Source organism: Eschrichtius robustus, chromosome 20 (genome assembly GCF_028021215.1).
Source record: "Eschrichtius robustus isolate mEscRob2 chromosome 20, mEscRob2.pri, whole genome shotgun sequence".
In the NCBI taxonomy this organism is placed as follows: domain Eukaryota; kingdom Metazoa; phylum Chordata; class Mammalia; order Artiodactyla; family Eschrichtiidae; genus Eschrichtius; species Eschrichtius robustus.
The window spans coordinates 60,362,783-60,379,926 of NC_090843.1; the positions used below are offsets into that span (position 1 = coordinate 60,362,783).

Sequence of the window (17,144 nt, forward strand, 5' to 3'; positions counted from 1 at the left end):
TCCTGTTTCGTAGGCCGGAAACATCACCAGTTACTTCACAGGTGAACGAATAGCACCCCCATTCACACAGGTGAACGTGTCGTCTCCCTTGTGAACCTCTTGTGAGTTCAGCCAAAGCAGGACCAAGTGCCAGGGCAGCTGTGTGCTTGCCAGCATGTCTGTTTGGGCCCCCAGCTGGTGCTATATGAGACTATCGTAGGTAAATGAATTTACCCTTGACTCCCTTTATAGACAAACGGGGCATGTTTAACTGAGCTGTCATATATTCTAAGACTTATTTGCAGAAACACTTAACTCAGTGGCAAATGGGGACTGTTCAAGTGTAGAAAAAGTTTGATTCAGGGCCTGAAAAACATGAAGACCAAAAAACCAGTACTAGTCAACGTAAGTGTGTCTGCTGAGTACCGAAGCACCGTGGGGCTACAGAGGCGTATCAGTTTCCGCTGGCTGCTGTAACAAATTAGCACAAACTCGGTGGCTTAAACAACATACATTTGTTCTCTTACAGTTCTGGAGGTCATAAGTCTGAAATCGTCTTCACTGGGCTGAGATCAAGGTGTTATCAGGGCCATGCTCTCTCGGGGGCAGAATCGGTTTCCTTGCCTTTTCCAGCTTCTAGGGCTGCATCTCTTGCATGTCTTGGCTCATGGCCCCTTCCTCCATCTGCAAAGCTAGCAGTGCAGCTTTTTCCAGTCTCTTGCTGCTTTGTTGTCACAATGCCTTTCTCCTCTTCCGTCTGTAGTCAAATATCCCTGTGCCTCCCTCTTATATTGTAATTACATTGAGGGCCCACACAGATAATCCAGGATAATCTTCCCATCTCAAGATCCTTAATCACATCTGGGAAGTCTATTTTGTGATGTAAGGTAACATTCAAAGGTTCTGGGGATTAGGACCTGGATACCTTTGAGGGTCATTATTCAGCCTACTGACGTGACTTTAATGCGTGAGAGAGAGAAACAACCCTGCATACAAATGTATGAAAGAAAGGGCAGTGGCAACATGGAGGAGGGATTTAATTTTGTTTGAAGGGAATAGGGATGACTTGAAGAAGGAAGAAAAATGGTTTAAATAGGTGTGTGGGTGCATTTCATGTAGACGGAACAGCGTAGCGTCATAGGATATGCTGAGTTCAGGAACTGCAAGTCATGCTATGAGCATTCACCAAACGGCGCTGGGGGATGGCAGGCGGTAAAGCGGGAAAGGACAAGGTAGGGCTATGTGGTGAAGAGCCCTGAGTGATGGATGAGCCAGAGTTAGAACTAAACTTGTCAGGCAGTGAGGAACACTCCGGTGTCCGAGCTGGGGAATGTGTGAGGAAATTTGTGTCAATTCCAGGCAGTGGATAATGAGAGGCTGATATAGGAGAATGACAATGGGGAGAAAAAAGATTGTGAGGGTGGGAAGACAGAGATTTTGACAATAGAACTATTAAACTTACTAATAATACTTAAATTCAATTGAAAAATAGAGTTGAAAAGCAATTTCAGTAATACTCTTCAAAAGGCAGTACTTTACCAAGTTACTGCCTTTTACGTGCTTCTGGAGATATGAAAGGAACTGTGTATATTCACAAAATTCATAGTGTTATATGGGAGGTGCAAATATGGTGAAAGTGTATTTTGGACACTTAAAAAAAATTGAAACATTACAGTCTTTTAAGCACAGAATCAAGCATTACTTGGAGGATGGGTAGGTCCTATATAGAATTTGGAAATAAATCTGTTTCTTCATGTCTAATAGTTATACTAACGGAGGTATAAAAACCATAAATATACTAGAAAACTGAAATCCTTTATTTGTATTTTACTGACCCTTAAAATAAATTTGACTTTAATTGCTTTAATATCAACTAGATTTTTTTTCCTTTACCCTCTAAATCTTGATAGAGAATTTCTGACTATCCAGTGGCCATTATGTAAAACAAAAAACATGCCTATCTCCTTTAACAAATATTTATAGAATACTTAATATCGTATTAAAGGCTATAAAAATAGGCAAACTACCAGACTCATTTTCACTCTACTAATACTTTTTGAGTCAAATATTTCCTAAATCTCATGAAACTGTCTTCACTATGGAGTTTGATGCTAGCATATGTAAAAAGAGTTGCCATCCAGATGCTCTAAGACAGCACTGACCAAGAGAAATATAATGTGAGCCACATACGTAATTTGAAATATTTTAGCAGTCACATTTTAAAAAGTAAATAGAAATAGATAAAATTAATTTTAATTATGTATTTTATTTACCCCAATACATCTAACATATTATTTTAACATGTAATCAATATAAAAATATTTTACATTCTTTTTTATACTAAGTCTGTAAAATCTAGTGTGTATTTTATACTTATAATCCGTCCATTTGGACACTAAATTTTCATTGGAAATACTTGGTCCATATTTAGATATAAAATTTGCAGTTGAAGAAGTAGATTCACATATCCAAGTTGTTCCAAACATACTTAAAACAAGTGTTCCAAACACACTTACAAGTTTTCTCATAACTGAATTGATGTTTTTAAATAAAAATGAAAAACTTCAAACTTCTTCAGTGTACATTTCAAGCGCTCAATACAACATGCAGCTAGTGGCCACCAGACTGTACAGCTCTGAAATGGTCTTCTCTCCAGGGCTACTTTTTTTTTTAACGAATTGACATGTTTTTATTTATTTATTTATTTTTGGCTGTGTTGGGTCTTCGTTTCTGTGCGAGGGCTTTCTCTAGTTGCGGCAAGCGGGGGCCACTCTTCATCGCGGTGCGCGGGCCTCTCACTATCGCGGCCTCTCGTTGCCGAGCACAGGCTCCAGACGCGCAGGCTCAGCAGCTGTGGCTCACGGGCCTAGTTGCTCCGCGGCATGTGGGATCTTCCCAGACCAGGGCTCGAACCCGTGTCCCCTGCATTAGCAGGCAGATTCTCAACCACTGCGCCACCAGGGAAGCCCCCAAACCAGGGCTACTTTTGACGTTAAAAATATGTGTATAGATTTTGGTCTTATTTTTCATTTAAAATGTAATTAATATTCTCTCTCTCCTTCTTTTTGGTCCCACATTCCTTTATTCTAGCTAACTTTCTTTCCAAGACATGCTTGTTCACTTGGTTCATCTGGAGTCCTCATTTAATTCATGGCACTGTACCAGTTCAGTATACTGAGGTTAGTTCAGGGGTATAGCCCTCTCTTGAACTCTTTCTGTCATTATCCAAACCCTGCTTCCCTCTACGTTATCAGGTGCAGCCCTTTGTCAGCTCTTTATATTTTGAATGCTCTCACATTATCTCGCTTATAAACCTTGCAACTATATAAATAAGTAGGAGGTCTGGTAGTAACCCTATTTTATAGATAAAGAATTATCCACGGGAGGTTTATACATTTGCCCAAGTCATATGGATAGTGACGTAGCTGAGTTAGAATTCATATTTCTTAACTTTTGTTTTGCCTTTTCTACTACACTGTGACACACCAAAATGCCAGACTCCTTCTCTCACTAGTCCCTTCCAGTCCTGTGTTGTAGGCAGCCTAACTTGGGATTTTCTTAAAAAATCATCTCTAGTATTAACTCAAATTACCTGAAATAAATTCCTAGGAAACTGGCATGTTACAATCATGTTTACAAGAAATTGAAAACTCTCATCTTAAGAACAGGGTTCTTCATTTAAATTACTGTCTTGCAGTGAGTTGGCCAGGAGGACCGCATCTCCTTGTTTATAGATACATAGACCCATGAGATAAATGGGAAAAGAGCAGCTGTGATAGCAATAGCCAGCTGAATTCTTCCACCAACTGGATTCCTATAAAGACACAAAAATTATTATACATAAAAATCCAATAAAAATTATGAATTGCTTTGGTAACGAATATGAAGATTGATTTTAGTAAAACACATCATTACATTTTCGTACGGTCTTTTTAATTTTTTAAATTGAAACATAATTCTTATATTCCATATAAGAATTATATAAGAAATATAATTCTGTGTTTCAGTGACCTCAGTTGAAGGTCATTGATAAAGCAATGTTAAAATGGATCTTTACGTAATGATTTTTGTGTCCTGTTTAAGAAAACTTTTCTTCCCCAAGGTCTTAAGGATACTAGATTATCTTCTCTAAAAGTTTTATTGTTTTGCTTTTCACATTAGATCTATAATCCACCTAGAATTGATTTTTATGAAAGTTTTAAGGTGTAGGGATTGTTTCACTTTTTTCCATATGGATATTCAATTGCTCCAGCACTATTTATTGAAGAGATTGCCTTCTTTTGCTACCCTGGAGTGCCACCATTGTCCTAAGTAAAGGCCATATACATATATATATATATATATGGATCTGTTTCTAGATTCTATTTTGTTTCATTCATTTATTTTGCCAGTATGGGTTTATCTTATACTGCCATAGGATAATTATTTAGGTGTTCTTTATTTTAATATTGAGGTCTTTAATTTCTCCCATAATGTTTTATAGTTTTTATAGTTTTGTATGCAGAGATTTTGCATATCTCTGCTAGATTTATTCCTGGGGAGTTGATTTTTTGATACTATAAATGGTAACTTTTTGTTTTTATCATTTTCTGTTACTCGCTGATAAAAATACAGTTGATTTTAGTATATTGACCTAGTATCCAGCCATCATGCTAAACTCACTTATTTGAGTAACTTTTTAGATTTTTAGAAATTTTCTACATATGTGATTTTGTCATCTGTGAATAAGGAAAATTTAATTTTGCCTTTCCAATCCTTGGGGGCTTTTATTTCTTTTTCTTGCCTTACTGTACTGGCTAGGACAAGAGCTAGAACAGTGTTGAGTAGAAGTGGCAACAGTGGCTACTTCTCATTCCTGATCTCAGGAAAAGTTTTCAGCTGCTCACCATTAAGTATCATGCTGTGGTATAGATACCCTTTAACAGGGTAAGTTCCTTTCTAAACCAATTTTTATGAGCTTTTATCATGAATGGATGTTGAATTTTATCAAATGCTCTTTTTGTATAGACTGAGAAGATAGTTTATTTTCTTCTTTCATTCTGTTAATGTGGTGAAAAACACTGGTTGGTTTTCAAATGTTAAACTAACTGTATTCCTAGAATAAACACAACTTGGTGGTTGGGTCATGAATTGCAGGACTTGATTTGCTAATGTTTTTGTTTTTGTTTTTTATTTTTTGCTAATGTTTTGTTTAGGGTTTTTCCACCTGTGGTCATGAGTGAGATTGCTGTGTAGTGTCTTTTTTCTTTCGTGTTTTTTTTTTTTTTTTTGGTGGGGGGGGGTGGGTAATGTTCTTGTCAACTTTTGGTGTCCAGATTTTTCTGCCCTCATAAAATAAACTGGAAAATGTTTCTTCTTTTTCTGTTCTCTGGAAGAGTTTGTTGAAGGTTGGCATTATTCCTTCCTTAAGTGTTAGGCAGAATTCTGCAGTTATGCCATTTGGTCTAGAGTTTTCTTTTAGGAAAAATTTATATTATATACTCAATTTCTTTAATAGTTATGAGACCGTTCTGAGTGTTTCTTCTTGTGTCAGTTCTGGTAAATTGTATCTTTCAAGGAATTTGTCCATTTCATCTACATTTTCAAATTTATTGGGAAAACGTTGTTCATACTATCCTCTTAACGATTTTTGCAGTATCTGTTACATGGGTAATAACTTTCTCTTTTTCATCCCTGAGCTTAGTTATTTGTGCCTTCCTTTCCTTGCTCTCACTCTGATTATTTTTCCCTTGTTAGTCTTGCCAGGGTTGATCAGTGTTATTAATCATTTCAGAGAGTGAATATTTGGCCCTCTTACTCCTTTATTTTTTTAATGTTGATTGTTTCATTTCATTGGTTTCTGCTCTTATATTTATTTTCTTGTTTCTTTGGGCTTCATTTACTGTTCTTTTACTGACTTCTTGAACTGGAGAGTTCCTGACTTCTTCACAGCTTATTAGCTCATTGACTTTCAGCCTGCCTAGTTTTTGTTTTGTTTTGTTTTGTTTTGATGTCTGTATTTAATGCTATAAATTTCCCTCTAAGCATGCTTGTTAGCCACATCCCGCAGATTTTAACACGCAGTCGTCTCCGTATCGTTCAGTTCGCGATATTTTCTGATTGTCACTGTGATGTGTTCCAAAGATTATTTGGAAATATATTTCCTAATTTCCAAACATACAGTGGTTGTCTGATTATTACTTGTGTGAATGATTTCTCGCTTAATTGCACTGTGGTCACAGAACATATTCCATAAGAGTTCAGTTCTTTGAAATTTGTTTCATGAACTTATTTCACGGCTCAACATAAAGTCTTTTTGCAAATATTCAACGTTTACCTGAGAAAAAAAGAATTTGAATTCTGCCATCCTTGGTGCCGGCATTCTACATATGTCCCTTAGGTCAAGCTTCTTATCGTGTAGCCCAAACGTTCTACATCTTTATTGCTTTTTGAAATCTTCTCGTTCTATTCGTAACTGAGAGAAGTACATTAAAGTCTCCCAAAATGACTGTGTAAACGTTTTAGTTTTTCCTTTTCACTCTGTCAATTTTTATGTTATCTGTTTTGAGGCCATGTTATTCGTTATGTATGCTTTTTGATAAGTGGTGTCGAGATCGCCAGAGAGCCAAAAAGGAAGAAGATAATACTGGATCCGTCCTTTTTGCTGTTACACTAGGATAAACTCTAAAGCGGTCAAAGATTTAAATGTAAAGATGAAGCCATACCTGTATTAGAAGAAAACTTAGGTAAGTTACTTACAACCCGAGAGGAAGGAAAGTTTTCCTAACTATGACTCCAGATCCAGAAGCAATAAGGGAATGGACCGATAAATTTGGTCACCTTAAAAAAAAAAATGTTTTTTTTTCATGGCAAAGTGTACTTTGCATAAGCAAAGTAAAAGGACAATAAGAAACTGCAAAATAAATTTTTCAGCTTATATCACAGACAGCGGGTTAACAGCCCTAGTATGTAAAGAGCTTCTAAAAGTAGAGAAGACCAACAACCTTAGAAATTGGTTAAACCTATACTCTCAGAGATGAACCAATATTTATAGAAAAAGAAATGCAAATGGCTCTTAATCATACGAAAATATGCTTACCTTTGCTCCTAATAAGAGAAATACAAATGAAAACTACCCATTTCTCAACTATCGAATTAGTAAAAACTCAAAAATTTGGCAATACACTTTGTTGGCACTATTTTGAATCGCAAAAGATTGGATACAGCCTGAACAGTAGAGGACTGGATGAATATACTGTGGACCTATCAGCAGAATAAGGAAAGTCTTTATACACCACAGCGTGATCTCCAGGATGTAGTAAGGGGAAATCAAGAATACAATTGTGTATAATGTGCTATCACTTATCTAAGACAAGCAGGAATACCAATGAATGTACATATTTGCTCCATTAAGAAACCATGGGGGGCTTCCCTGGTGGCGCAGTGGATGAGAATCTGCCCGCCAATGCAGGGGACACGGGTTTGAGCCCTGGTCTGGGAAGATCCCACGTGCCGCGCAGCAGCTGGGCCCGTGAGCCACAACTACTGAGCCTGCGCGTCTGGAGCCTGTGCTCCGCAACAAGAGAGGCTGTGATAGCGAGAGGCCCGCGCACCGCGATGAAGAGTGGCCCCCGCTTGCCACAACTAGAGAAAGCCCACGCACAGAGACGAAGACCCAACACAGCCATAAATAAATAAATAAATAAATAAATAAATAAATAAATACTTAAAAAAAAAAAAGAAACCATGGAAGGATAAACCATAAAGTTGAAAAAAGTTTCACCTATAGAGAAAGGGAGGACATAGGGTTGCGGGATAGAGAAGTTAGAGTTCTTTGAATGTACCGTGTCTTGTAGATTTGACTTTGGAACCACGTAGATGTTTTATATAATTATAAAATAAAATTAATATATTTTTAATAAAAGTATTCCTAGAAATTGAAAGTAAAATGAAATAAATGAACTTAACTGTCTATTCACTTGGTGGGATTAGCACACAGAGTAACTATTCCAAGTAATTTGAATGTACATCCCTTAGATGTTCCCTAGAAACAGCAACACAAAATCCCTATTTTCAGTAATTATATTGTTATTCTGAGATTGTGTTTGTATTGTGGGATGAGTCAGATGAGTTATGTTGAGGTCACTGAGACTAGAGATTTTTTGACATGATTAAAAGTAAATACAGATTTAATATTGCTGATAAGGTCAGATGAAAACTTGTGCTCCTGAATTTGAATTCTAGGATCGATATGAACTCGTAAGGGATTTTATCTTTAACTATATATGTTAAAAAAAAAAAAAAAAAAAAAAAAATATATATATATATATATATATATATATATATATATCTTTATATACGTAATACACACACATATACATATGTATATATATTTATGACACACATACATATATATACATACCTGTGCACATATATGTGAATTTTCCTAGTTCTGCCCACTAAAAGAACCCAACTCAACCCAGTAGCAGTGAGCACCATTTGTGCCCAGAATGTGACCTCTAAATACCATTATTACCTACTCAAAGTAATGAGGGCTTTTTGGAAAAATGGTTGATTCCCAGGTCTGGGGCATAAAATGTACAACCTTAGCTTGGAACATTTTGTCATACCAGAAAGCAAGGAAGCAATCAAAGTTTACTAGGGTTGTGTCAAACAGAGTTCTGGTGCCAACCTGAATAAGTGCCCCTGGTCAAAGATGGGACAGTTTAAGCAACTGCCATGGACTGAAAAACATCAAATATGTTGAAATCCATGACTTTATAATGGTACTATTAAATAAACAAAACTCATTGGTCACTTTTGGAAGGTGCCCAGGCAAGAAAAACTCATTATTCTGAAAACTGGTAAATTAAGAGAGTCAACTCCTTTTCCTCTTATGATCTGTGTCTGAGTAGTCCAAGAATTGATAAGTGGAAGTTTTCCAGATAATAATCAAGGAATGGTATAATTAGATTATGACCATTTTGCAACTCAAATGGATTAGTGGATTTAGGCAGTGATCATCAAAGATTTTATATTAACGTTACAGAGAAACAGCTAGGTTACGCACATTATGATGGAAGTACATAACACCACCCATGAAGTAGTCTTGCTTAGTGGTGATGATGATAAGGAGGAGGAGGAGAAGACGACCAGAATGTGGCCAAGCTTCTAGATCTTACCACCGATTTATAGGAAATATGACGCACAGAGGAGCAAGCATTTATAATACAATTGTGAAAATATACACATTGGCTGGAAAACTCATAATACTGAGGAATTACTGTTTTGTTTTTTGTGTGTGATGATGGTAGAGTGGTTATTTTTTAAGTGCTTATCTTTTAGAGATACATACTGAAATATATAAAACATAAAACAATATGATGTTTGAGATTTATTTCAAAATAATCAGGACAGTGATAGATGATAACAAGATTGGATATATAATGATAGTTGTTGGAGCTGGGTGATGAGTACATCTGATTCATTATATTAGTCTCTCTGCTTTTGAATGTGTTTGAATATTTCAAAATAAAAAATTAAAGCAGAATTTTTTCTAATTACCAAAAAGTCCTCCTTTTTTCTAATGCTGACCTTAAAATCTACTTTTTAAAATGAAAGTATCTATACTGGCTTCCATTTTGTTGGTGTTTGTATAGTATGTTTTTTCTGTCTTTTGACTTTCAGTCTTTCTGTTTCTGTATATTTGTGTTCTCTTTTGTAAGCAGTGTTTAGTTTTTAATCTTTTACCCATTTTGAAAATCTTTATTGGAATATTTGGAACAATTACATTTAATGTAGTTTCTCATATATTTGAGTTTAATTCTCTGTCTTAACATCTGCTTCTTATTTTCCCCATCTGTTCTTTTTCTCATCTCCTTTCCTGCCTTCTGTACTCCTTTTCTTTCAGTGGTTACCCTAAGGATTACCACATGAATCCTTGACTTATCAAAATCTAATATAATTTGATACTTTTACCCTTCCCAGATAATTCAAGGACCTTAGAACACTTTAGCTCCATTTATCCCCTTCCAACTTATATGCTACAGTTGTCATGTATTTTTTATTTTTCTATTATTGTTTTATAAAGTTAATATTCACTTACATGTACCCACAGTTTTATATTTTGTTTGCTATTCACTTTTCCCTAAATATCCAAGCATCCTTTTGAGATCACTTTCCTTCTCTCTGGAGAATAGACTGGCAACTACCTGTGACGACACAGGAAACTGTGGCATTCATAAAAGTATGAATGATCATGAAACACTGAACCGACTCTTGTTAGCTTCCCTTGCGAAAAGGAAAGATTTCTCTCAAAAGATTCCTGTTTACAATTGTGCCAGTATTCTCACTTACCTACCTGATCTGACCAACCTTAAACGCATCCGATTTTAACAGCCGAGCTGAAAACTTACTTTGATGTGCTGTGGCACAGGCTCAGCCACGCTGTGATAATCACCAGACCAAAGAGCTCCCTGTAAAACAGCATAGATTTCATACTTTGAAGTGGCTGTGAAGGGTCATTTTCTCCCTGACACTTGATTCTGCTGACTGTCTGATGACTTCCTCCAAGATATATAGCATCTGCAAAATATTTTCAAGTCTAACCATGACTCATAAATTACTTTTTTCAGACCTTTTAAAGCCCTATATGAAAATAAATTTCATCTTATGAGGCAGCTATGAACTTCATGACTGTTCCCCAATTTACAGGTGAACAGAGAAACAACAACAAAAAACAAACAAAAACATATATAAATCACCTACTTCATGTCATGGGGAGGAATACCACAACCAAGAAGACAATCCCAGATTGGATCAGGCACTCTTCACATTGTTTTAGAGGGGCCACTGTTAGGCAGGTTGAGCTCAGATCAGTAATTTAAGCACAGATTGCAGGAGATTGGGTCACGTCTTAGTGGAGTGGAATGACTTGTAGTATGAGTCTAATGATTTTGGGGGCGGGTATATGTTTCTAGAAATATGTGTTAAAAGGTTGTATCTTTTACATAGCGTAGAAAATAATCGTATTTGGCCAGATACCACCGGAAGCCCCCACTTTGATTCCACTGCGCCTCGTGGGCTTCAGGTTGGTGGAGGTGATTCAAACCATTTGGTCTACATTCCCGTCAACTGACCCAACCTGATCTAGTTTTCCAAAGATTAGGGCCTATAAGGTAGCAGCACCTCACCAGTGAGACTTAAGCTACAGGTCTCTCAATTTTGGTGTTGGCAGGTGTTACCAGTGGGATAGAAAGGAAAGGAGGGGGGCTATTTGTGAGACCAGGGAGTCAAGGGTGGGAGGAAGCAAAGGAAGAGGTGATAAAACAAGAGCCAATGGTGGTGACAAAAGGAGGAGAGGACATGAGATATATACGGGCAAGGCTGGCAGAGGTTGACCTCTGATGGGGCTGATCACACTTGTAAATAAGATTCTGGCTTGAACCAGGACTGAATCCGAAGGCTGATGGAGTTTTCACCTCATTAGACTGGACTGAATATTACTGTACGCGATCCTTGCTCGTTGTTACGAGGGGGTCAGGGTCCAACTGCCCGACGATAATATAATGCAACGTGTAGTAGTGATCACAGGTTTGGCAGGCAGTGCTGGCTTTGAATCCTGGCTCTATCATTTCCTCAGTTTCTTCAGCTTATAAAGGAGATAATATCTTCCCTGCTCCTTATGGTGTTGGGGGAATTAAATCATCATCATGCAAAGATAAGGTGTCATAAAGGAACAGATTTCTCAGTTCTTCCCCACCCCTTCCAAAGAGCAAAAAAATCACTGCTCACCTGCCTTCTTCCTCATGTAAGATGTTCTGTTTTGTATGAAGCAAGAGGTTGTATGCCAAGCCAACAGCCCACACGATACAGAAGAATATGTGTATTGCAGAGACACTCTTCCAAATAAAGTTACCTAAAAACAGATATCCTGGTGCTGTTAATCGTGGAATCACATCCCAGAGAAAAATGATCTCTTTGTATTGCTTTGCCATAATCTGCCTTCAAGTAAAGCATTCAGAAAAGGCTGGGTTTTTTTTGTTTTGATTTGCCCTCAAATCAAAAGGTTAAAACAGTATTTATAAACTTAAGTGGACATTTATTAGTTTGATTGTCCAGCATCTCCCCTTCCTATGATGACGACCCTTATTTTTTCTGGGGATCCACCCTTTCCACACTCCTGGTCTATGTGTCCCAGACAACTGGACCTTAGCGAGGTCAATCAATGTATTCCATCCCCTCAGTGACAGTGATTTGTCTCAGGATGAACAGATAACGAATCAGGGCCAACAACTCCATTCTGAGCTTTTGTGGAGCTATCAGGGAAGTGGCTTCTAGATTCTGCTGGACCCAGCGTGGTGAAGCTGTGACCTTTGTGTGGCAGGGCTACCACGTGGAGCCCAGGGCTGAAGTGCAGTAGATGTGGAACTAAGACTGCAGACAAATTTAAGTTCTGAGCCGCCACCAGTGCCTGAAGCCAGCACCATCCCAGACTTTTCAGTAAAGGATCCCAGTACATCTCCCGTCATCTTACAGGCCACTTGAGTTTTTTCCTTGCTTGCAACTAATGGAGTCCTAACTGATACACCTTGAAGATGTAAACAGAGATCTAGGGACCTTGTACAAGGAGCCCGAGCATCTGGGCGATGGGAGTTTTCCCCACCCAGGTGGGAATCATTAGTCTTTATTTCTAAGGTCCTGAGAATTTTCAGGCCCCACTAGTAGAAGCTGATTTAAAGAAAGTGACAAATAACCTGCCGGACTACTATTCCCCATTAATAAGAGAATGTTAGTAAACAATGTTAAAAAAATTTTTTTTTCTGCTCTAAGACACTGTTTCGTGGAATGAAACTGTCCAACTAAGGTTTACTGAGTGTTTAGGGCCATAAAAGGTGAAGCAGCTACGTTTTGCCCCTAATTGAGGTAGGTGGCCTGTGGGCAATACAAACCGCTATTTTAAGTGAATTTTTTATGTATATACTCACCTGGGATATACATGTAAGGAATCCAAGGAGCAGGTTGCAAAACAAATACATGATAACGCCTCTGTGTTAGAGCCATTCACTGACTCAACGAACATTAGGTACCTGCCATATTCCTGGCCATGTTTAAGCTAGACTTGGGCAAAGATGGGTTAGACATGATCCTTTCAAGGGGCTTACAGCCTAGATGGAGGAAACATATATAAAAGTGTGCAAGAAATTGCTGGAGTTACTGTGATGGTACATAAGGAGATTAGGGAGAGCAACATGTTTCAGTGAAAAATCTAAAGATTTGTTATAGACATTATAGACAGTTTCTCTACAAAAGTAGCAGTTCAGATACACAGGCGTTGAATGAATTCAAAATCAGAAAATGATTAATGGGAGTGGTACTGGGAGAAGAATTGTATAGAGTAAATACATAATAGACAATGATCACCACTAAGTATGGAGACAAGGTTAGCAGTTTGATTGTTGCCCATCTTCCATTAGCTTGGTGGCTTAAGAAATCAACGCGGTGACTGAAGCCCTTCTCTCTCAGGGGCTAAACGGCATAACTACTGTACCACATCAGTACGAGATCCTGGGTTCCAAATTGATAAAGACTGTCTTAGTGTGGCACGTCCTTATCAAGTTTTCCTGAAGATGGGTGAGGACGATCTAGATTAGAATTCGCTTCCTCTTATGATCGATCAGAAGGGAGAAGAAAGACATGGAGAGCTCCAGTTTTCTCCTGGGGGTTGGCAGATAGACTCTCGTCATTGAAAGGAAATCAGATTTGCTGTATCTCCATTCAGAATCCAAGGTTCATACCTGTGACAAGAGGGTTAAGTCCAACAAGCAGGGTCAGACCGGCAGGAATTGTATACACAACCTGTTAGCAGAAAAAGAGGAAATTATATGGGTTAAGAAGGATGCCCAAAAAGAGATGAAAAAAAAAAAAAAAAAGAAGGATGCCCAGTATAGGAGATGTTCAGAGGTGTGTCGGAAGTAAAGAAAGATGACAGCAGTGGCCACCACACTCCGTGACTTACCTCTAGCTTTCAGTAGCAGCTGAGGAAGTGGTGACCTCTGCTTTATGGCATTTACCATGTCAGGTTGTAATTCTGTATGCCTTCCTCCTAGACTATAGGCTATTCCAGGAAAGACTTCTTCATCTTCAAGCTCTAGCATTGAGCGGAGTTTTGGTCTCAAGACACAGTGATCTCCTAATCTCTCCCAAGCAACATCCATGCCTAAATGGCCTTTCCCTACTTTTCAAAAAATGCTCTTAGAAAAGCAGGGCAGGAGCAGCCATAATTAGCCACATGGCCCTGCTGGGTCTAGCTCCATGGACCATCCAGCCCCATATTCCATCTCTGCGAGTGAGACCACATAAAGTTTACTAACAGTGTACGGATCAGATGTGCCCAATAAGATCAGGCTCTTCATTTTGGAAACTGTTGTAAGTTGGTTTGGAGTTGGGAAGGCTGGCCCTGAAGAGGCCCTATTTTCAAGCCTCATTCACGGCAAGCAGGCAGACTCTGGAAAAACCTATTGCTTGTGTGGTGTAGGCAGAGGGCAAGTAGTGGGTGGTGGGTTTATAAGAAGCATGGGGCCTCCCCAGAAATGTAGCTGCTTAACATCAACTGTGAGGCTTAGTTAGAAACCTTTAGTTTATAAGGAAGTTGTCAGAGCCCAACATTTTAAGTGATTTGCTGTCACTATGAAAACATGATAAGCAATTAGACCTACATTGTTTTTGAACTGCTTTGTTCTTTGTTTTCTGAGGGGATCTCAAAGACAGTGGTAAGAAACAGAGATGTTAGAGATGGCTGAGGTTTTGAGCAAGGATGACTCAGAATGACTGCTGATAACAGAAATGGTGAGTCAGAAGGAAGAGTGGGCACTGGAGGGAAAGATGCTGGGTAGGACCTTGTGTGTATCTGAGGAGCCACTGCGACGTACAGGTGGACAGATCTAGCAGTCGTTTGGAAATTCAGCATTAAGCTGGATGTTTGGAACTGCAGGAGAAATAACATTTGGAACTAAGGATATGGATCATGGTGCTGAGGAAGAGGCAGCGGCATGTGAATCTGGAGAGTAAGAATATCAGAATGTGGTTATATTTATACCCATATATATATATATATATATAATATATACTACATTATATATATTATAATTCCAAATGCTTTCACTTGTTGTTACTCTGCACACAGTCAACATTATTCCAAAGCCTAAAATCATCTCATCGGTGATACTGTACAGTATTGTATATCTGTATTGAAAGAACCGAAATTTAGATATTTCCAGAAATGTGTGGAATGAACTCCCCCTCCTCTAAATGGTTCAATCAGAGCATTGGTTCAATGTATACTGTAGGTTTTATGGGCTTTAATTACTTTTTATGAATGTAACTCACTGAATTAGCAGAACCACACACTTTAAGCCTGCCATTTTCTCGTCAAATGTTTGTTGGAGTTTCTGGGTAGAAATTCATGAGGAATGGTTCACTTAACCTTGAGAGGTCTACTCGGTGTCTTCAGAAAAGTGTCCTCAGTTGGCCCATTTTATTCAAAGGGAATACTGCTGAAAGGCACCTATATCTCTGGAAAATTCTGACTTCTCAATCTGATCCTTCTCCTAATATTTTAGGAAAAAGCACTTACTAAGGATTTGATTTCTAAGTTTTTAAGTAGACGAAGCAGGGAGGAGGGCAAATAGATGAACCTGCGTGTTTCACGCAGTTCCCCAATTCTTTCAGACGTGGGAAGGCAGCTCCTACTCACCATCCACACTTCCGCATCGGGATCATTCACCTGGAAGGCCAAAACATCAGCATTAGCGACATGCTGTCGTGTTCCATTCCAGTATTTGGTCTGCTCTTTATTCATTTCAGTCATTTTCTAAACGCTGCAGTAGGGACCGAGGATGCAAGGAGGAGTGAGACACAGTGTAGCCGATGGTGACGGGGGAAGGGGCTTCCGGCTGAACCCAGCACCTAGTTTGAACACACAGCCACACCTACCTATTTGTAAAGAAGGGCACAGGGGGCCCGCAAAGGGCGAGCCAAGCCCAGAATGGGTATCTTAAGGGCCCTCCAGTCTCAAGGAATGAGGAAAGCAATCACAAAGGGGCCCCAAAGCAGGCTTGGAAGGATAATTAGCTGCAAAGGGTTTTGCTCTGCTTCCTCTCCTAGGCCGTGAGCTCAGCCTCGCCCCCAGGCTGCCTTTTTAGAAAGGTGCCAGGGCCGCTTCTGCTCAGGTCCCTGCAAAGGGACACGCGCCGAACCAGTTCCTTCCAGCATGTGAGCAAACGCGACCATATGATCACACCTGTCTCAGCTGGAGCCAGAGTGCGGGTTCCCGTATCACCAACCCTGACTCCAGCCCTCCCCGTACGGGGCCGGCTCCTGCGACCCCGCCGGCCGCTCGGCCTACACCGCACGGGGCCTGGGGCGGAGCTCGGAGCCCGGGGTCCCGCCGCCCGCCGCCCGCCGCCCGGCCCGGGGCGCTGACCTGCACGAAGGCCGCCAGCGCGAAGAAGGCGCCCATGAGCCAGTTGCAGGCGCGCCACAGGCCCGGCGCCCCGCGCCCGGCCGCAGGCGCCATGGTCGGGCGGCGCGATCGCCGCCGCGGCCCCTCCTTCCGCCCGGCCCGGCCCGGCCCGCTCCCCGGAAGGCCCTCGCTCGTCCGGTCCCGGGGCCACTGGCCGGCGCGCGCCCGGGTGGGAGGGGCGCCGGTCGGGCCTTCCTGTGGGGCCCCATTCGCTCCTCTTCAAACGTAGAGAGGCGTAGGTATCTGCCCATTTCTCAGACTCGTAGAGTGAGTCACAGAGCGCTTGGGAGGCTGGGTCAGCGTCGCACAGCTCGTCCTTGGGGGCAGGAAGTCGCATTTGAACCCAGAGAGGTGCAACTCCAATGCCAGTTTTCACTAAAGCTGCCTTCTTCACATTTAAAAAAAATTAGAGGAAATTAAAGGGGAGGGAGGGAGGAAAGAAGGAAAGAGAAAAATAGAGGCGTGTGTGTGTGTGTGTGTGTGTGTGTGTGTATGCGTGTGTATGCGTACGCGTGCGCGCTTTCTGGTTAGTGTTCATGCATTTCTTTCCAAAGCTCAGAAACTTCCAAAGCCCTGTAAGCATTATGGTAATTTCTTAGAGTGACGACAGTTACATTAGCATCTCATACAGCTCACAGCTTTTCTTAAGACAGCCTCATTTATC

At 40.0% G+C, this 17,144-nt stretch overlaps 1 protein-coding gene across 1 annotated transcript; it reads right to left on the minus strand.

The window, feature by feature from the left end:
* Positions 1 to 2,289: 2,289 nt before the first annotated feature.
* On the minus strand, positions 2,290 to 16,817 carry TMEM220 (transmembrane protein 220). Its single transcript, XM_068530706.1, is given in 7 exon segments — positions 2,290 to 3,793; positions 10,374 to 10,433; positions 11,752 to 11,875; positions 13,755 to 13,815; positions 15,713 to 15,742; positions 16,442 to 16,582; positions 16,584 to 16,817. Coding segments are annotated over 7 exon segments (786 nt in total). The 3' UTR covers positions 2,290 to 3,657.
* Between the last annotated feature and the right edge of the window lie 327 nt (positions 16,818 to 17,144).